The sequence below is a fragment of the Lagenorhynchus albirostris genome, chromosome 15, assembly GCF_949774975.1.
Source record: "Lagenorhynchus albirostris chromosome 15, mLagAlb1.1, whole genome shotgun sequence".
Lineage (NCBI taxonomy): Eukaryota > Metazoa > Chordata > Mammalia > Artiodactyla > Delphinidae > Lagenorhynchus > Lagenorhynchus albirostris.
The window spans coordinates 46,422,159-46,443,565 of NC_083109.1; the positions used below are offsets into that span (position 1 = coordinate 46,422,159).

The 21,407-nt window shown below is 45.8% G+C and overlaps 1 protein-coding gene across 6 annotated transcripts in view; it reads left to right on the plus strand.

The window, feature by feature from the left end:
* The window catches only part of RALGAPA2 (Ral GTPase activating protein catalytic subunit alpha 2), a 281,841-nt gene that overhangs the window by 156,646 nt on the left and 103,788 nt on the right, over positions 1 to 21,407 (plus strand). For 5 of the 6 annotated variants that reach the window (XR_009535079.1, XR_009535080.1, XR_009535078.1 and 2 more), the window contains 7 exons: positions 4,024 to 4,132; positions 8,091 to 8,201; positions 9,480 to 9,548; positions 10,327 to 10,464; positions 10,939 to 11,122; positions 15,992 to 16,763; positions 17,596 to 17,667. Coding sequence is in view for 3 of the 6 variants with exons in the window: in XM_060122391.1 (XP_059978374.1) it covers positions 4,024 to 4,132; positions 8,091 to 8,201; positions 9,480 to 9,548; positions 10,327 to 10,464; positions 10,939 to 11,122; positions 15,992 to 16,763; positions 17,596 to 17,667 (1,455 nt within the window). In the remaining 3 variants the exon portion in view is untranslated. The remainder of the gene's footprint in view (positions 1 to 4,023; positions 4,133 to 8,090; positions 8,202 to 9,479; positions 9,549 to 10,326; positions 10,465 to 10,938; positions 11,123 to 15,991; positions 16,764 to 17,595; positions 17,668 to 21,407) is intronic. The other variant, XM_060122392.1, reaches the window with a different exon arrangement.

Here is a 21,407-nt window from a genome sequence, read left to right on the forward strand (position 1 = left end):
TGAAACATTGTGGCATCCACGGTGTTTCCATTATCCCTTTGCTATCTTTTGTCTCTTTCACTTCTATAGCTATAAGCACTTTTTAATCTCTGACACTGTTTGTGTGTTCTCTGATTTTTCTCACTAGTCTTACCAAATATCTGTCAATTTTATTGGTCTTTTCAAAGAAGAGACTTTTGTCTTTGTTCAACCTCTCTATTCTATATTTTAATTTCCTACTCTCTGCTCTTTTTTTAATGTTCATTCTACTTTCTTTACATTCTATAATTCTTTTTCTCACTTTTGAAGTTGTATACTTAGTATATTAATTCTCAGCCTTTCTTTTATGCAAATATGAACAGTTAAGTCCATATGTTTATTTCTAGGTGCTACGTTGTCTGAGTTCTTTAAGTTTTGATATGTAATATTTTTGCACTACAAAGCTTTTCCAATTTCCATTATGATTCCTTCATTGAGTCATGATTTATTGAGCAATATATTTCTTAATTTCCAAAAATATTGTTCTTTCTATTTATCTTTATGCTGCTGATGTCTTAGTTAATTGCATTGTGGATCAAAAATGTTGTTGGTCTTTGGAATTGTTGAGATGTGCTTTATGGTCCAATATGTAGTCAGTTTTTGCAAATGTCCCATATATGCTTGAAAGAATGTATATACTATTCTTCAGTTGTTGGGTGTAGTGTTCTAGATGTGTCCATTAGATTAATTTTTTAAATCATGTGTTTCAAATATTACATATTCTTTCTATTTTTTTCATCATCTAGATCATTTACTGAGAGAGATATGTTAAAAATCTCCCAATTTTATGGTGCATTTATATATTTCTCTTCATATTTCTGTCAATTTTCGTTTTATATATTTTGAAGCTATGTTATTAGCTGCACAGAAGTGTAAAATTATCCTATCTCTATAGTTAATCAAATCTTTTATATTTATGTAGTGACCTCTTTATCTTTAAAGGTGATTTTTTTTATCTTAAAGACCAGTTGTCTGATATTGATTCAGCTATATTTTTAAATAATATTTTCTTTTAAATTTAACCTTTCTATATTCTTCTCTTTTAAATGTCTTTGCAAAAGCTGTACATACTTGATTTTATGTGTTTATCCTGTCTGATCTGTAGCTTTTAACTGAAGCTTTAGTTCATTTGCATTTACTGTAGTTACTGATATATTTGGATGTAAATCTTTCATCTTATTTTATACTTTGCTATTTGTCTTTTTCAATATTTCTTTCATTTTCTCCTGTTTTTTTACCTTCATTTTTTTTCACTCACCTTTTCTTCCTTCCTTCCTTCCTGTTTTTGGGAGTGATTGTGTTTTTTTCACATTCCATTTATTACCTCTATTTTTTTAGAAGTCATAGACTTTCAGTTCTTTTAGAGGCTGCCTTAGAAATTTTAATATGCATACTTATCTTGCTAGTTCTTAGTCTGTCTTTATCTTCCTCCTGAACAATGCCAGTTCCTTAGAATGTAATATTCTGATTTTGCTCCTCTGTCACTGTAGCTGTTCCTCTCCTGTCTGCCTTCTCTACCTACCTCTGGGGGTTAGAGTGACTCAGGGTTTAGGGCTGGCTGTCTTTCCCTCTGCATGACGTTCCTAGGTGCTCTTATTCATTTCACCAGACTTTTTTAACACCATCTGCTTGCTGATGGTACTGAATTTATTTTCCTGGCCCCTTCTGTCAACCCCTTAAATATTCAGGCTTTTATATTAAACTGCCTACTTGATATCTCAACTTGGGTGTCTTAACACGTGTAAACTTAACACAACCATAACTGAAGCCTTGAGTCTGCTGTCTGCCCCAGAGCCTAACTGTCCTCAGACATCATCTCAGTACTTGTCACCATCATCTGCCCAGACTGTCAATTCAGAAACTTGGGAAAATCCTTGATTTCTCCTTTACCTGCACCTGCTACATTCAGACCTTCAACAAGTCTTGGCAGTATCTTTCTTTCCTCTTTTCCTTTAGTGTAGAAAGCCAAATTCCTGTGGAGTTAAAAGTGGAATAGAAATATGTATAATATGGTCAGTCTTTCTTAGTTGTGTGTAAAAGGAGTTAGGCAATGAAATTAAGGTCATATGAGTGTAGGTAAGCAAGCAGACTGAAATATGGTCAAGATTCAAATAAATGGAGGAGAACTGAGAGAGAATACCGTTATAATTGTGAGTGATAGTAATTCAGAAAAATTAAGAAAAAACAAGAAGTTTTTGTTATATAAATTGGAGTGGTATGAGATGGCATAGTGGCAAACAGTATTAAGAGAGTGTATTGGAATACAGAGTGAGAGTAAGGTAATACTGCCATTAGCTTAAAAAAGAGTCCTGATAGGTAAAACTCATTCACAATCACAAAGGACATCCTGGGGATATAGAGAACATGAGGAGTCACTGGGAGTGTAAGAATAGGAAGATGCTAAATGAGGATGCTAAATGATGAATTTCAAAGAGAGAAAATAGCAGGAAGAGCTGTTATAAGCGAGTGTGGCTTAAAACTCAAGGCAGGTGAGAGTAGCTTAGGTTATAAAACCATTTTACAGGTCACAGTATTCTCCATAGTGCAAGGCTAATAGTTACAGAGAAATGCAGGTGTTCCTAGAAACGAGCACTCTTAACAAATTACACTTAACAAATAGGTTAATGGGTCATAAAAAAAAAAGAATATACACACATATATATACACACATGCACTCAAAGGAAGAGCAGCTCTTAAAACGGTAACAGTATGATTTGGGGCATAATTCCAAGTGGTATAGTTTTCATGGGTCAAACAATCAGTCTGAGTTCGGCTGAGGGAAGATAAAGAGGCTTTGGGGAAGAATATAGAGTTCTTGGGAATGACTGTAGACTAAGATGCAAAGGGCAATTTCTAGGAATTGGGCAAGAGAAGAGAGACATGTAGACAATTCTAGACAGTCAGGAAGGTGTGGCGTCTAATGCCGGCGCCGGAGAAACAAGAAAGGCCCGGCACACACCTTGTAACCGAGGCAAAAGCACAGCTGTTACCGAGGGAGTTTTGGTAGAAGGTGACATGGTCGCCAAAGGGGTTTTAATTAACTGGTTCGGAAGCACTTAGTCCATTCTGATCGAAAGAGGTGAGAATCCAGTGAAGTATGGTGGTTATAAAACCTCAAAATAGCTTGATTTTAATTGCTGAATTATACTGATGGCCTTTAAGGGACGTTCAGTGTGGAGGGATGGGCAGTGTGTCCGGTTTGACTGGCCCTGGATGTGACCTCCTGCTACAGAGAACAGCATATTACATATTCCAGCAAGCATCTGGTTCCTAGTAGTGGTTTGAAGCCCCTTTTTGTTCAGAAAGTGAGCAGGTTGGGGAGCAAGCATTTAAATTTCATATACATGCATTCAGGAAACGTTCAGAAGAATGTGACTTTTTGATCATTGCAAAAGATATTGAGTGTATCAATTCCAAAGAGAATTACCATCCGATCTTGATTTATAATTGAGAAAGGTAATTTTTAAAGGAGTATGCAACTTAAAGAGTATTTTGTCTTAACACGTTGTTTAAAAGAAGTAACAGTGAAACTTATTTTGAAAGTTGTACTCAGGTATTCTTTACGATAAAATACAGGATTTGTCCTCTGTTTTTGGTAAGTGTTGTGTATTTTATCGTAAGGAAAACAATTACAAACTCAATTTCCAACAATCTTCTAAGATTCCTGTTTTTGATTCTTCCTCAAAAATATCCTGAAGCAAGAAATTGTAATAAAAAAATTAGTTTCAGCAAAAATAAGTGATACATGTGCTGTGACAATTAACAGAAAATATACCATTTATTTCATTAAATATTTAATTACTAACCATTATGAATATTTCTATTTGTCCTGCAAACTGGTCTGTTGAGGGTACCTTATCTTTTTTCTCAAGAAGACATTTTGTTAATATGTCTGTAACTTTTGTACTTTGTAAACAAGGCTTAAAATATTTTGTCATTTGAAAATACCAAGAAAATTCATCTCTTTGTGAGAGTTTTCCTCCTTGTCTCCTTCTTTTTCAAAAGGTGCATTGCCATTTGCTCCCTTGGGGTCTGGATCTGTGAAGAGCTTGCACAGGGCACGAACCATCCTCAGCTGAGAGAGGCCGTCAACGTGATAGGCGTCACTTTGAAGGTATTGCCAGTTCGTCATGTGTATTTGACATTAAGCTGTTTCCCAGGTATTCAACCCGTTTTAGTTTGAATTAGCCCCATTTCTATTTCCCCCTACATTACAGAGAAGTTTTGATTCAGAAATCTTTTCTCTCAGAGCCACGTTGGACGTTCTGTGAGGGGTCCTGGCAAAGCCACCCATGGTTGCTTACCCACTGGCGGCTGCGGCCTGGCTGTCCATAGCCTGAGCTTCGTGGACCGGCCCAGTGGGTTCCTCTGGTGGCTGGGCAGCTCCTGGGGCAAGCAGGATGCCTGTCACCTGTGGGTTGGAGTGACAAGAAAGTGGAGTTTCATGCCCTGGCCTCCTCAGCAGGACCAGGAGAGACCAGACAGCTCCTGGGCAACAGCCTGAGTGCTTCACGTCAGTGGGGCCTTGGGCACTTTGAGGATGTCTGTCTTCCTTGGCTTTGTTAGTAAGAAGGGCTGCCATGTGCTGCGTGCTCACCTCATGCTAGGCCAGATTTTTCTTAGTATTTCTGTAAATTTTCAAAAAGTTCTTTAATTTTTCTATAATTATGAGGAGAAACATTAAGGCAGCAGAAGAGAATGTACTTGCCGTGTCGAGCCCTTGCCCGGTCAGGGGCGTCCCAGCTCAGTGCACGGACTGAGCCATGGAATCCCGCCACCCCTGTGGACACTGCTGCTTCCCCCATTTTAGAAATAAAAGAGAAGGCGACTAAGGGGAAGGCCAGGGAACCTGCTCTAGCTTGAATTGCTGAGAATTCAGAGGGCCAGGATCAGTCAGATTGGCCTCCCTTTAAACATTGTAAATAACAGAGGAGAACTCCTGGACAGAAGTCCTGGGCCCTGGGGCAGCTCCCTCACCTTTCAGTGCCTGTGTCGCTGTGCTGGTTGGAAGGGGGAGCACATCAATGTAAGAGAACCGAGGGCCAGAGAGGAAAGAGCAGCCTCAAGGAACACGGGGGACGGTGAGCGGCCACTCTGGGAAGAGGGCCTTAGGGGGCTTGGGGCTCTACCAGGTGGAGGAGAGCGCAGGGGAGGGGAGGGGGAGGAGGGGGAGGGGGAGGAGGGGGAGAAGGAGGGAAGAGGAGGAGGGAAGAGGGCCTTAGGGGGCTTGGGGCTCTACCAGGGGGAGGAGAGCTCAGGGGAGAGGAGGGGGAAGAGGGGGAGGGGAGGGGGAAGAGGGGGAGGGGAGGGGGAGAAGGGGAGGAGAAGGAACAGGGGTGGGGGTGGGGGGGAGGAGGAGGCTCGGCCCTACCTGCCCGGTTGGCAGCAGGGAGCACGAGTTCTGCCTGTGGGCTTTGCATGGCTCCGTCTCCGGGCTCTGCTCTGCTGGAACCGTGCCCTCCAGGAGCGCTTGGCGAGGTTGACATAGGTGTTCCCTCAGGCACGGAAGGGCATGGGCAGCAAAGCTAGGGAAGCGCCCGCCAGGGGGTGTCGATAAAAACCAGCCTCTGGCCGTGACAGCGATGAGAACAAAGGGTGTGCAGCCTCTGGAGAAGTCCTCTCGGCTACTCATTTGTTGCGGGTGGGAGCTCGTGTGGGCAGCGGGGTGGGACTCTGCTAAGCCAGAGCCAGACTTACAGACTCCGGCGTCCTCATGGGCGAGTGGCAGCATCGGCGCTCGGGCCCTGCGTTCCTGCCCTCAGCCCCACTGTCCTCCTTCTCTTGCCCATCTTAGGAGCCATAGTCGACTCTCCCTTCCTCACCACCATGGTCCTGGTCACCGGGTCCGGAACGGCCTTCGATCACTCCCGCCTGCTGCCCGGGGCCACCCGTCCCACAGCTGGCTCCCTCAGCCTCCTCCCCAGCCCACCCCCACCCCGACCCCCATGGCCCGAGCCTGGACCTGCAGATCTGCCCTCCGTGCTGCTGCCAGAGAGGGACGTCCATGAGCGGGCCCCTGCCTGCTGCACCAAGCTGCCAGTTCCTTCAGAGCAGGGACTGTGTCACCCTGTACCTGTGTCCTCTGTGCTGCTCATTCAGTGCCGGGTACATTGTTGGTACCCCGTGGGCATGTGCTGGTGAGCAAGTGGGTGATATGTTTCATCCCCACATCCCGCAGCCCTCCACATGTCAGGAACACCGCCGCCCTCACAGACCTCCACAGCGACTCTTCTTGACTCTTCTTGCCTTGGTGCCTGCACCCTGGGCCCTGGGCCCACTGCCTGGAAGGAAACTGGCCCCTGCCCGACCCCACGTTCTTCCCGGCTCAGCGCAGCTCTCCCCCTCCCTTCCCCCGCCCCCCCCCCCGGCCCCAGTGGCTTCTCTCTGTCATCTGCCCCCACCTCTCACGCCTCATCCCTCTCTGCCCTCTTGTCTGCCACGTCCCTCATTTCACCATTGTCACCTTGTCTGTCTCCGACCATAATGCAAGAGCCATGCCAACCTTATGTTTCTACCATGTGACCCGACCAGCGGGACGCAGCAGAAATGCCCCCAGTGCCCACTCTTACTCTTCCTCTCCCTCCACATTCCGACGTCCCCTCAGACCTCCTTGGGGCTGTGCTCAGCATTAGGAATACGACAGAGAATAAGATGCAAGAAGATAAACACACAAAACAACAAGCAAACAAACACAGAGGATCAGCTCTGATAGCCCTTAATGCCGTCTAGAAATTACAGTAGGGGAGGAGGATGGAACGGAAGAGCTGGAGGGGGTGGGCTCCACGCGTTTGGACAGTCTTGGTGGCCTCATGGGGGAGATGACATCTTGAGCCGTGATCTGAAAAATGTGGCAGCACCTGCCGAGTGCAGACCTGGGGGATGAGTGTCCCAGGCAGAGCAAGGAGCAGGTGCAAAGGCCCTGGGGCAGAAATAAGTCAGAGTGTTTGAGGAGTGGACAGAGTCCATGAGGGTCAGGGGGCGGGAGATCTGGGTGGCCGGAGGAGGCTGTGCAGAGCCCCTTGGGGCAGATGCTCTCACCTCAGGTTTCCTTGTGCCTGTCAGGAGGGGAGCAGTCAGTAACTGTTCTGTAGAAGTAAAACTGACCACCTTTCCCTTCTCATACTGTGATTTGTCACTGAGGTGCTAAATGTTGACTTCTCTCTGTTGTTTTTGTGGCCCTCTGGTCAGTTGGCATCTGCTTCCTGCAACCTGGAGCTCCTGGGGTGGAAATAACTGAGACGCAAGTCCAGAGGTCTCCCTAGACAGGGACACAGATTTGGTGACAAAGCGTTCTGCCCTAGATGGTGGGGTGTGGATGGCAGTATGGCCCAGGGTCTGGCCAGGGAGGGAGCACTGGGAGTCCTCATCCCTCCCGCACACCTCCCCAGCCCACAGTCCCTGCGAGAACTGCCCCATTGCTGTGCCATCTCCCGAGAAATACGGGCACCTAGAGGACCCTGAACACACGCCAGACGCAGAAAACAGACTCAATAATATCCCATAACTTTGAATTATGTTCTCCTAGCTTCACATTTTTCACATTTCTTAGAATGTCATATGTGCAGGTTAAGTTTAATTTCATTGGATAGAAAGGCTTTTGATCAATCCTTGTTTCTCCAAGTGTAAAATGAAGATAGCGACTGCCTTATGGAGCTGTTAATGAAGAGTTATCAAGGCGAAAATGAGCACAATTCTCGTGAAAGGTTCAGTACACAGGGGGTGTTCAATAATGTACTACATTTCAGTGTCCTCCAGTTGGCAAAACTATCATTTGTGTGATCTGAATAAGGCATTTGAATTTATGCTTTTAATTTACAAATGATTAAATGACAACTACTTGTTTCTATAGAATGTTATGTAAATTAGTACAGCTAGTCTAGCAGAAGGCAGTTACAGGACAGTGACCACATAAAAGCTGTCTGGTGATAAGATACATTTTTCATATATTTAATGCACAACAGGACATGGATCCCCAAATGGAGCTGGAAAGAAATCGTTGTTGGGTTCTTCTTTAGGAATACTGCACACGTGGAGTGAGGTTATTTCGTTTGGGGTTTTGTTTTCTTTTCTAGTTTCCTAACAAAATCGTGGCCCAGGTAGCTTGTGATGTGCTTCAGTTGCTGGTTTCCTACTGGGAAAAGCTTCAGATGTTTGAAACCTCTCTGCCTCGGAAGATTGCAGAAGTAAGTCTTTTTCCCATAATGCTCAAACATCAGCGTGTCCCTTTTATTACATTGGATATTTAATTAATTCTAGATACTCAAATAATGGTTGGAGAACCAACCATTAAACTGCCGTGTGAGTCACCCATTTTCAGAGCAAATTGCGCTGGTTCTTCTCAGCTGCGATTTCAGGCACCACGTAAGAAGCCACCAGTGTTCCAGGGCAGCCTTACACTTGGGGAGTTTGAAAGGCAAACACGGCCACAACAAAGAGACCTTTTGTCGATTGGGCTTCATTCATCCAGAGTAATTTGGATGGTGCCAACAAGGAGTCGGCAGCTGGTTGTGATGCCCTGTGTGTGTGGGCGGGGGTGGGGTGTGGGGGCCTCTCCCAGACCGAAGGCCCGGACCGAGCTTTCTGCCATAGCGTGATCGCCCGGCTGTAATGAGATTATGACTGTAATACCCTCCGTGGGGTCACTGGTGGGGGACGGGGGCGAGAGGAACAGGAAGAACATTCTCCACGAAAACACCCCGGACGTCAGTGGCACGTGAAGGTGCCGGCTGGCACGGGGCAGGTACCCTCACCCTGTAGGTGTGGTTGGTAAGGCTCGGCCGTTCCTGCCAGGTTTTGTCGCTGCCCTTCTTTAAACATGCCCTGTTCTGTACACACCCAGTGCAGAGGAAGGGATATGATTTATTTTCTCTCAGCCCTAGACAAATTTCACCCGTGAGGTCACTTTGTTCTCTCAGAGATACAGCAGAAATCACAAGCGATTTTCAACCTCAAGGAACCTAGAGTGAAAGAGAACTTTGGACGATAGGCATATAAGCTGCTGCAAAATGTATAGTTGGGTTTTAGGGCGACCATGTAATTTATCACCTAAACTGGATACCTTTGAGAATGAAAGTGGTGCTGTTACCCTGCAGCCGCAGGTGTGGGGAGACCTGGGGTAATTTATAAGAAAAGTAAATGGGAGCATCTTCAGAATTACTTTTGCAAGTATTTGTTGCTTTCCTTGTGAGAAGTGGAAAATGGAGATTGTGTGACTGCAGAGAGAAATACTCCTTCCTCTGGGCCCCCGATTTCACTGCCAGCAGAGTGGAAACAGGCATGGCCATCGCCTTCTGGTTTTCAGGTCACACAAATCTCTGAGGTGACTCTTCGCTTGATGTCACCTTCCTCTGGGAGTTGGCACCAGGCTGGCTTTAGTGGCAAGGCCGTCCTGGGCCTCCTTTCACGCGGCTTCCAGAACTGTTACTGGGGTCTGTTTGATTGGGAATTTGTCTTCTCTGCAGATCCTCGTGGCCACGATTGCTTTTCTTTTACCAAGTGCAGAGCACTCCTCAGTGGAAGCAGACAAGAAGGTAAGTGGCGCATCGGCCAGGTCCTCCCTAGACTTGGTTTTTTTTTACACAATGGCACTTTTTTTTTTTTTTAGAATTTTATTTATTTTTTTATCCAGCAGGTTCTTACTAGTTATCCATTTTATACATATTAGTGTATATATGTCAATCCCAATCTCTAGAGGGTTTTTTTTTTTTTTTTTGGCGGTACGCGGGCCTCTCACTGTTGTGGCCTCTCCCATTGCAGAGCACAGGCTCCGGACGTGCAGGCTCAGCGGCCATGGCTCACGGGCCCAGCCGCTCCGCGGCATGTGGGATCCTCCCGGACCAGGGCACGAACCCGTGTCCCCTGCATCGGCAGGCGGACTCTCAACCACTGCGCCACCAGGGAAGCCCTCTAGAGTTTGTTTTTTAAGAATGTAATAAAACAGATGGCAAATACTATCACATGCAGGGCTATCCTTTATAATATCCCCTGTTAGGGGCTGCCGCGGAGCAGCTGGGCCCATGGTGGCCGCTGAGCCTGCGCGTCCGGAGCCTGTGCTCCGCAACGGGAGAGGCCACAACAGTGAGAGGCCCGAGTACCTTAAAAAAACAAAAAACAACAAACAAGGATATCTATAATATCCCCTGTTAGGACTGGCCCTAACAGCCTCTCTGTGAAAACCTCATTCATTTCTGTGTCCCTGAACAATGGCTGCGATGCCGGGAAGGTTCTGCTTCACTGAAGGTTTGCTGTCACTTGGGGTGGAGTCTGCGAGGCTGCAGCCTGAGGCTCTGGGTCTGCTTCGTCTTCCAGTTCCTCGTGTCCCTGCTGCTCTGCCTCCTGGACTGGTGCATGGCGCTGCCGGCGGGCACCCTCCTCCACCCCGTGTCCACAGCAGCCCTGGACGAGCAGCCCGCGGCCCGGACCCCCTTGCTGGATTACATCTACAGGGTGAGTCTCCCCCAGGCCTCGGGGCATGGAGCGTGGACTGCAGCATCAGAGAATCACCAAAACAGGTTTTAGGCATTCCCATACTTATCTGTGCCCTTTTGACAAGGATTTATGGGGGTTCAGCATTTTAAAAGAAATGAATGACTTAAGGAGTGAGAGCAGAACAGTTATCATAGAGAAGCAGTGGTTGCCCAGTTCACGATGCACTTTACCCGACTGCTATCGTCAAACAACTGCAGTTTGGTCAGAATCCCCCAGTGTTCATGGGACGTGGTCTGTATCTGCTTCGTTACGAAAAGAACTGTTTCTGTTGTAGGAATATCCACAGCCTTAGTTGGACAAAATCTGTTTATCAAAGGAAGAAAAAGTATAATGGTCCCAGTTATCTCCTAAGTGCTGTTGTAGTTTGACAGGTCGTCAGGGGGCAGGAGGTTGGGGGCATCCCTGGCACCCAATCCCTTCCGTGCTTCACAGGTTCTGCACTGCTGTGTTTGCGGCTCAAGCACATACACCCAGCAGAGCCGCTACACCCTGACCCTGGCTGACCTGTCATCCGCGGATTACGACCCCTTCCTCCCACTGGCAAACGTGAAGAATTCTGAGCCGGTCCAATTTCATTCATCAGCAGAACTGGGCAACCTGCTTACTGTCGAAGAGGGTAAGATTCTTCAGAATAGTCATCCCAGTTGACAGGAAAAGGAAAGACGGTAGCCATTTGTTAATACTCGCTGTGTTACTTTTTAAGAATCTGGTGGTTGAAATCCAGGTTTCTCGAGTGCTCTGTGATAGCAAGTCCTTCCTTCCTCGTTTCCTCTCTTTTTCTGTTCTCCTCGCCTTTCTTTTCCCATCTTAGTTAAATTTTGTATTATCGAGGACCCACGGGACCCACAAACCCACAAACACAGTCCATTTTCTGTCCCCAAGGAGCTTTTCATCTCATGGTGGCGGGGGGTGGGGGTGGCGACAGGATTCAGGCAGAAGGACTCGTGTGTGGCCCGGCAGCACCATAGGGGCTTCCCACGGAGAAGGACCTAAGCCAGACTTGGAAGGACGGGCTGACTTTGCGAGGAGCTGGTAGAGCGTCGGGACCAGGCGGGCATCACAAAGGGATGGTGTGAGGCCACTCTGCTCCCGGCGGAGGGCCCATCGTAGACATGTGGGTGTGTCAGGACCTCGGGGCTGTGCTTACCCCCCTAACCACCTTCTCCCCAAATGACAAGAGCCCATCTCTAGGCCTTGGAATATGAGTCAGCATGTGGATGTGTCATCTGTATGTGTGATAGATGCCATCTATATGCCTAGACTCACATACACACACGCACTGAAACTAGTGAACTCTGAAGACTGATGAATTCTTTCGGTGACAAATGTGATATTATACTATTGTTACTCAAGATGTTACCATTCGGGTGAAGGATATCTGGGCTCTCTCTGTATTATTTCTTACAAGTGCGTGTGCATCTTCAGTTGTCTCAAAAATTAAAAGTTAAGGGGCTTCCCTGGTGGCACAGTGGTTGAGAGTCCGCCTGCCGATGCAGGGGACACGGGCTCGTGCCCCGGTCCGGGAAGATCCCACATGCCGCGGAGCGGCTGCGCCTGCGAGCCATGGCCGCTGAGCCTGCGCCTGTGCTCCTCAACGGGAGAGGCCACAACAGTGAGAGGCCCGTGTACCGCAAAAAAAAAAAAAATGTGGGTATAGAGTGTTAGATCATCCATGAAAATGTTATGGACTTTGCAAGTTAAAAACCTAGGCCTAAGAACAGAACCTTGCGGGTAAAACTTCCTTAAAGAAAAAGGAGCGAGGGCGTGTCACCAGGAAGACAAAGTCAGGGAAATGGACAAAGAACCAAAAGGAGTCATTTCTAGGAGGTCAAGGGAAGAAAGCAGACAAGGAGCTGAAGAAGGTCAGCAGGGTCACAGGCTTCCAGAAGCTCGGGGAGGGTGAGACCAGAACAGCAGCTGTTTTATTTCCCAACCAAGTGTTTGGTGGTGGGTTTTGCTGAATACTTTGCACAGCGTGGTTGGTCTGCAGCCAGACAGCATGAGCAGGTGACCTGGGGCGTGACTGTTTGGAGCCCCAAGACGGTCCCCTGTGGGGCCGCCTGGGAAGGGAGGAAGGACACAGCGGCATTAGCCAGTGAGGGTTCAGGTCCAGGGCTGTGTTTGCAAGATTGCAGAGTCCAGGGTGTGCTTCTGGCTGGGAGTGGGGCGCCAGTCGGGAGCGAGGCCTCATTTTAGCTCCTTTTATAGATGAGCAGACCAAGGCAAAGGGATTTTCCCAAGGGTGTACAGGTCAGAAGTAACAGAGGTGGAATGTGGATTTAAGGTTTACCCACAGGGTCCTGGAACAGTGAATTCTTCACTCGGGGTTTTGCATAGTGGAGACAGAAGACTGATCGGGGCTGTGTTGCTGGCTGGCAGCACGAGACACCTCGTCACGTTGTGTTGCCCATTTGCTTCGTCATTTGTGGGTCTCCTTCTGGAGTCCCCTGTTCTTTCCAGTTGCAATCTTTTCTTGACACTTTTTTTCCCACAGTTGTAAATTCAAAACATTTTTTTTTCAGTAAAATGACCTTTGATCTATTTCTTTTTGCTGTTTCCTACCTTGTAGTCCAAAAACAGGTTCCCTGCTGATTATGACTCTTCACAGAAAAATGGCAGAAGATTAATAGGGTAATGAAAAAGGATAAACCTAAAATTGCACATTTAAATTTTTGTACCACTTTCTTTCAATGTCCAACACTCTTTGACTTGACCATTCATTCTCCAGAAAACCTCAGGACCTTATGCAAACTTGTCCTAACACAGCTCTGTGTTACTCAAAATGAGGTTTAAACTTCTATGGCAAAGGAGTTTTGAAATTCTCTAACATATTTACTAAGTTAAAAAACAAAGCTTAAAAACGTACGAGCACCCACAGCCTCTCTAGCCAAATAAGTACATCCTTGTTAAGAATGAAGAGGAGGGGCTTCCCTGGTGGCACAGTGGTTGAGAGTCCGCCTGCCGGTGCAGGGGACACGGGTTCGTGCCCCAGTCTGGGAAGATCCCACATGCCGCGGAGCGGCTGGGCCCGTGAGCCTTGGCCGCTCAGCCGGCGCGTCCAGAGCCTGTGCTCCGCAACGGGAGAGGCCATGGCGGTGAGAGGCCCGTGTACCGAAAAAAAAAAAAAAAGAATGAAGAGGAAATATAAAGATATAGGTATTTCAGGTTAAACAAAACGTGCCCATATTTGAGGGGTGTTTTCATTCAGTGTCATTAATTCATCATTTATAACCACACTTTCTACTCAGATAACGTTTCTGATAAGCAATGTTATATTTTTATCTATTATTTTCAGATGATTCTTTCATAGACCATTTCCCACATTTGATGTAATTACTACTTTCAAATAGAGTTACAAGCGGGAGAGACCCAAGGGGAGGAACCATCAATGTCATGACACCTGCTCACTTTTCTCATCATTAATACCTAAGTGCTTAAGAAGGAGGGAAGGGAGGAGCTTTAAAAAAAAATGAAAGTTAAAGGACAACCTAACGTTACTGTTTTTATATTTCATCTCTAAATTTAGAAAAATAAATATTTGGAATATATTTTTGCATACTTTTTGGACGTCACAAGCTTGTTTTCTCATAGATGGAGTCTAGACTTCCTCTTTATTTTTCAGGGCAGCCCTGGGCAGTTGATGCAGCTGAAGTCTGCCAGGGAAGAGCAGTTCTTATTTCACAAATACTCCCTTCCTTACTTTTCAGTACCAGAGATATTTGGGGTTTTTATTGGGTGTGTCATGGTTTATGACTTGATTAACGTGACTCCAGGTTAATTTCCCATTGTAGAATTCAAGCACATTCATTAAAACACAAATTGGTATTTACTGCAAGTTGAAAGTACAACCTTATGTAAGTAAAAGTAGAGGAAAGTCGCTTTTCCAGTTGTTGTTTTCTGCCATGGCCTTTATCCAGTTGGACCTTTCTTGTTAGTTTCGTAGCCTGTGCTACTGTGTCATCACCATGCGGTGTCTTACATTATGGACTTCTGAGCCCCCAGCTGGCTGCACCTTTGTTGTTGGAGCATTAACATTTCTGATGGAGCGTGTATTCATATGGGATGATAAGCATGAATAAAAAGCATCTGTAACTTTTGAAAAAGTTAATATGGACACAAAAGCAAAGGCATTCATAACTGTGATTTCAAGGGAATGAGTTGAGGTGTTTAAATTTCTCAGCTGTATGGAAATCATGCGCACTTCAGAAGGGTCGGGAAGAAGCATTTCATTTCAGAGACAGATGTAGATGACCTCCTCTGCTTCTAAAAAGTTACGATTTTTAAATGAAGTTTTATTTTTCATTGTTGAATACACGTGATTTCCTGTTCCTCAAAAAGAAAAAATTAAGAAGAAATCCAAGAAAAGTGAGGACAGTCTGGTTCTCACTCATCACACAGAATTTCCTAGATTCTAGGATTTGATCGTTTCTAGGATTTTTACATCATAATATTGATGATGTATAAATAAGTCAGTTAGATTTCTGCTGTCTGAGAGGGAGGATGGTTAGCATGAGAAAGCATATTTATAGTTATTGATGTTTTAATTAATATTTGATTTTTCATGCTGTGAATTTAGAAATCAAGTATTTCCTAAACTTTAAGCCCAAATTAGAAATCTTAGTTTGTTTAAATGTCTAGTGATTTTTTTTATTAAAAGGTTTTATTTTGACCTGTTCTTAGATTAATGCACAGTTCCCTTGTAAATTTGGTGGATTAAGATTTCCCTAACTGTTCTCAGGCTTAAGTAACCGTTTCAGTCCCTACTTGTGGATTTCATCTGCTTCTCCTTCATATCGCAAACATTTCACACAGCCCCCTTTCACATGATATTGTCCAAGTCCTTCTATACATCTGAAGTCTTAAAAATTTTATAAATTAGTTGCTCCTGGGCATTTAATCATCAACTACAAATTCAGTGAAAGCCTTCTAAGTAATTCCATGAATTATTAATATATCAGATTCTGTTAAATATTTAAAATGACCTCACAGCAAAACATAAATAGCCACAATAATCCTAAAGCAAATTGCTTCAGATATATTTCAACAGTCCCAGGCTCAGTTCATCCCTTATGAATGTCTCCCGTCACCCACTGAGGGGAGCGAGGCCACCTCCCCAGCCCCCAGCCCTCTGCGCTGCCGTCCTGTCCAACGGCAGATGTCCACCTCCTGGAGCTCCTAGAACTGTCACCCCTTCAGGATCGGGATCTGTCTCTGGTTTATGTCTGTATCTACACGTTTTTAAATATCCCTTTCCGAATGAGATCTTCACGTAAGTTGGTTCTTTCAGCCATCTATCTAACTTGTGCTTTTAAGTTCAAGTAGAATGAATGTCAAAAAGAGAAAACGGGTGGAAAAAATCCCCAGACTAAAAAAAAAAAAATCCACCGTGCTAGGGACCGATTGCAATCCGGTGGTGGTCCTTTTTCACTTTCATTCTCCACTGTCTCTCGGTGTCCCCGTCCTGCCGTCGTCCTGCTGTCGGCAGAGAGGAGGCGAAGGAGCGTGGAGCTGATCCCGCTGACTGCGCGCATGGTGATGGCACACCTGGTGAACCACCTGGGACACTTCCCCCTGCACGGGGGCCCCGCCGTGCTGCACAGCTTGGTCAGTGAGCACCACGACAACACACATGCCGACGCTGCCGAGCTCTCCCCCGACGTGTTCAGGAGCCCAAACCTGCAATTGTTTGTGTTCAACGATAGCACCCTCATCTCCTACCTGCAGACACCCGCGGCGGGTCCTCCCGGCGGGTCGCCAGAGGGCGCCCCCTCGGACGTGAGAGTGATCGTGAGGGACATCTCGGGGAAGTACTCCTGGGACGGGAAGGTGCTCTATGGACCTCTGGAAGGCTGCTTAGCCCCAAAGGGCAGAAGTCCCTCGTTCCTGATCTCGGGCTGGCATCACCAAACACCTGGACCTCAGAGGGATCTTTCTCAGACTGAGGAGGGGGAGGACGTCCTCAGCAAATTACTTGAAAACATTGGCCACACGAGTCCCGAATGCCTTTTACCGTCACAGCTCCATCTCAATGAGCCTTCCCCACCCCCGTGTGGAATGAACCGTGCCCAAGAGAAGGAAATCACCGAGATCCTCCTGCGCCAGAGCGCACAGGAAGATGAGTATGTCCAGAGGTGCGACTTGGACGTGGCCATGAAGGTTGCCAGCCAGGAGCCGCCATCACCGGTGGAGCCCCGGGGAGCCTTTTACTTCTGCAGGTTGCTGCTCGATGACTTGGGAATGAATTCCTGGGACAGAAGGTAACGATCCACTGCAGACCTTCAACTGTCTTCTTATTTTTGTGTGACAGTTCTTATCAGTTTTGGGTTTGGGAAGCAGAACAGAAGTGGAGATTTTTCTCTATTTCAGGAGTTATAGCTTATTTTCTGCTAAATTAAAGCTAGAAATGAAATTAAGTGGGCTGTACTGATGCACAGATGGAATTCCCAACATCGGTTGTGTATTTTAAAGGGTATCGAGCATTTACTCTGTGTGTGTGTTTAAATTACTGCTCTGTCCATTGTTGCTTCTGCCATCATTAAAGATGCCAGTGGACTACAGAGGTGAATAAGCCACAGTCTCTCCTTAGCTCTGGTGAGGGAAGAAGACTTAATATTGAGTTGGCCAAAAAGTTTGCTCGGGTTTTTCTGTACCACAGTACCCGACACAACTCTGATGAAAGACAGTGTGACTCAGGACCTCTAGAAGAACCGCCGGGCCATCCAGAAGTAGGGGGCAGTGGAGCAGACTCTGCGGAAGGGGTGGGTTTGAGCTGCAGAGATGGAGAAGAGTCTCATGGCAGAGCTGACAGTGGAAACAGAGATACAGGCACACACACAAGTCACACACTCATGGACCACAGCCACCCGTTGTCCCTGGACAGTAAACCGGATGCAGTGGAGTCATGATGCCTTCGAATATCTTAAGAATGAAGTTCATTCTATAGGCTTCGGCCACAAATCTTTGGTGAATGATGTAGTTGTGGATGGGTAGACGGATGGATGAATAGGTAGGTTTGTTCATTGACTGATTGGAAAGGGCAGAATTGATCTGTGATCACATGACTTTTCTTCCATTCCTTTTCCTTTATAGGAAGAATTTCCATCTGTTGAAGAAAAATTCAAAATTATTGAGAGAGCTAAAAAATCTGGACTCCCGACAGTGGTATGTGAAAGTATATCAAACCACCTTATTCCTGTCTGTCTTTGTGTGGGGGGGATGTCGGATATGGCTGCAGAAGTGATACCCCTGCAGAGACCTGGCAGCTGGTGGCATTTGCACAGGCCATGCCTTTGGTAGTTTTACTCTGTGCGGTAAACTTACATGTTTACTACACAAGGAAGAGGTCCCCTAACCTCTGCCTTGATTGAGAGCCTTTCAGCCAGTGGACACTTGTTCTCATTTCATCTCTGCAGCCCCTCTTGTCCCGCCGGCCCAGTTCACAGAGCCGCCCATGTTCACGGACCTCGTGGTTGGGAGCCTGTGAGTCTGACTCCATGGGCTGGCGTGCAGTGGTCTCTGCTCTGCGGGGTAGGCAAGGTTAAGACCCCGGTGCTGTAATCAGGCACTCTCTAGCCCTAAACCTCGTTCTCCAAAGCAGGTCAGATCTCAGATCTACCTCTTTTCTGTACAATCTTAGAAGCAGTTCCAAAGATGAGCTCCAACCAGTGTTTGATCTGGGGAAATGTGTGCTGCCGAAAACATCTTAGTCCGGAGCTGGTGTTGTACCGGGTACATAATGGGTGCTTGGAAGAAATGAATACACTGCTGCCTTAATCTTGAGTTTTTAAAAACTGATTTAAAAAAAAATAGCTTTCTGCTCCTCTTGTATTTCCTTTAGGAGCATCATTAGACATCTCATTAGAGAAGAAAACCTGAAGCCGTTACTCCTCACACTGTCCTTCCCCACATTCAGTTTCCTAATAGTTGTTGTGCTGCTTTTTCTCCAGAGGAAGAGACCGAGTTCTCTGTGGAAATTTGGGGGGGTGGATTTTTGCTGAAGGGCTCAGGGATTCACTGCCCCTTCCCTCTTGTCCTCCAGTAGGAAACAAGCGGTCACTTGGGTTCCAAACTCAGCTTTTCAAACGTACGCTGAATTATTTCATGCTCCTTCGTATTAAGTGAAGACATTGGTATCTTGTGATTGTGGCCAATTTGTTGAGTGTTAATGCACTTTAGTTGCATGAGGTACAATCGAAGTAGCTCCCTGGCGGGGCTGTTGCAGTATAATACGGCTTTGGAGAGCTGATTGGCAAGTCCTCTGCCCCCCGATTAACCTTCACCTAAAACCCCAACTCCTGGATTGAGTGTCTTCTCAACATCTAAAAAGGTATCCACTTACTTTATGGTAAAGGGTGTTTTCAAGGTTCTTTTTAGAAAAAAAAACCCAGAAATAAGTTGAGGGCTCTTTAGCTCTGAGATCCCGCATACCAGTAAGTTAGCAGGTAAGAACATAACCTCGGCCCTCAACTTCCAGTCAAGATGTTTCTATTTATTTCTGGCGTCAATTTATTTCCCTGCTGTCAAGGCAGAGTTTCTGCTTAGCATGTTCTTAGGAAAAGGAGAGACCACCTCACAGCTACGATTTGTATACTGTGAAGTTAGCAAAGCTGTAAATAATGTGATGAACATACATACAGATTAAAGAAGGCTCCCCTTTTCAATATTAACACCTCTTGCCACCACATGGTAAAGTGAAAGTTACAGTCGTGTTTCTTTGTTTGGCTTTTTAATGTGACAGCACAAGGAAACTGAGCGATTCTGGTCTATTTTTAATAAGAAAGAAAACTGCTGCGTTCTAATGAGGAAGAGGAAATGGTTGCTTTTCTGTATGTGTGGCCCTGAATTACCTGCTCCTTCGAGCACTGGCCCAGCAGCTTGTGGATATGAAGTGCTGTTGATGTTGCTAATTGTCATTGCAAAAGCCTGGCTCTAATAAGGCCAGACACAGCTTCTGCATCCTCCCAGGCTCTCTGCGGCGCTAACATTTTGGAGGCTGTGAAATTTGATGAGTGTTTACAGCTAAAGGTCACCTTTGCTCACACCTCCATCAGTCACACAGTCACCGGGCCGAGCTCTCTCTGCTCCACATTGAGTTGATGAGGACCTGTAAGCAGCTACAACGTATAAAGCTTGGACTTTAAGGAGAAGAAACAAAATCATTTCAGATAAACCTGAGATTGTTTTATGTATGTCAAGTGTATAGAATAGAGAAAAATTAAATGCTGAGGACTTTTAAATATATAGACAGAACTGCAGAAAGGAATTGAGTGACTATCCTTTTCTCTCCATTTGTTGAAAGAGACTGTCTTTTAGTTCATAGGTTATGACCTCTCTTACCATCCAAGCCCCCACATGATTACAGCTCTTAGAATAAGCTAGTCAGAGTCCAGACTTCTGGCCAGCCCTACCTGCAGTCTGGAAGGAAATGATGTCACAGTTTTGGGCTCCATGTGCCTGAGGACAAGCTTTCCGACAGGCTGAGAGCACGAGGTCTCTGCTAGAGCACCGCCCACTAGCATCCATCACCCCCTATGTCTGTTCCCCTGAGAGCAGCACCCCACCAGCGTGTCCGTCAGGGCCTTCAGGACACCCACCTTCCCCACTGGCAGCAGGACAGTACACTTCAAAAGCCTTAAAAGTGGGCAATGACCGAGGCTCCACGTCCATGAATTTATTTTAAGGACATACCAAAGATAATGTGAAAACGTCTTTCAAATGGAGGCAACCTAAATGTCCAATAGCAAGGACTGAGGATATGGAATATTAATAGAATGGAATATTACACAACCATTATTAGTAACTTTGTTTTACAAGCACACGGTATAGAAATGTTCACACTCCAACACGGTTTAAATGGTGACTTTTTGGCTATGTATATTTTATACAATTAAAAAAAGTGTTCACAGATATTTTAAGTGAAAAAATTAGTGGCAGAACACAAGATAGACTTCTCATTTTGTATGCAAAAATGCATCCTGAAGTAGTAACAATTGTGATTTCAACATAGAAGCAAAGAACATTAGTGGGTTTTTGGGGGGGGGTTGTTTTGTTTTGTTTTTTGTGGTACGCGGGCCTCTCACTGCTGTGGCCTCTCCCGTTGCGGAGCACAGGCTCCGGACGCACAGGCCCAGCGGCCATGGCTCACCGGCCCAGCCGCTCCACGGCATGTGGGATCTTCCCAGACCGGGGCACGAACCCGTGTCCCCTGCATCGGCAGACGGACTCTCAACCACTGTGCCACCAGGGAAGCCCATTAGTGGTTTTTTTTAATTCTTCTTTTTCCTTTCTGTATTTTCTAATTTCTCCTCTAAGTATGGTAATTTCATTTAAATTATGGAGGGACATGAATAAGCTATCTAGACAAATAAAAGGAGCGTACTCTCCTCCTTGATTTATTTTTATGACTTTCCAGTTGAGTTTCAATTCATTCTGCTAATTAAGTAGAAAAATAACATTCCTGCAGAAGGAGATATTGGAGAATATGTTAAAATACAGAGCCCAGATTCCACCACTATTGATGTCCCATCGGATTATAATGTTGAGGTATTGAACGATAAGGCAACAGAAACATTTCCAGGTTGTTGAAGTGCTTGGTAGTTCTTCCTATGAGATTTTTTCAAAGTGTATGGTAGAAATCAGGAGAAGCGTGGAACTGCTCTGGAAATGGTAATCTAAAATTTTAGAACATAGAGACTGGAGTCAAGGTCTTGGGTGATGGAGCTGCGGAATGGTTCTTGATTAAAGCTCTGGTCCAATAAGAGCGGTGTCTTTGCCTCTGAACTGTCTCCAGATCACTTGGTGTAGGTCTAGTGACTTTGACACTTTACTCCAGGGTATAGTTTATAGAAATGGTTATTGATATGTTCAAATATATCATCGTATCTCTGGTCAATTCAACAGAG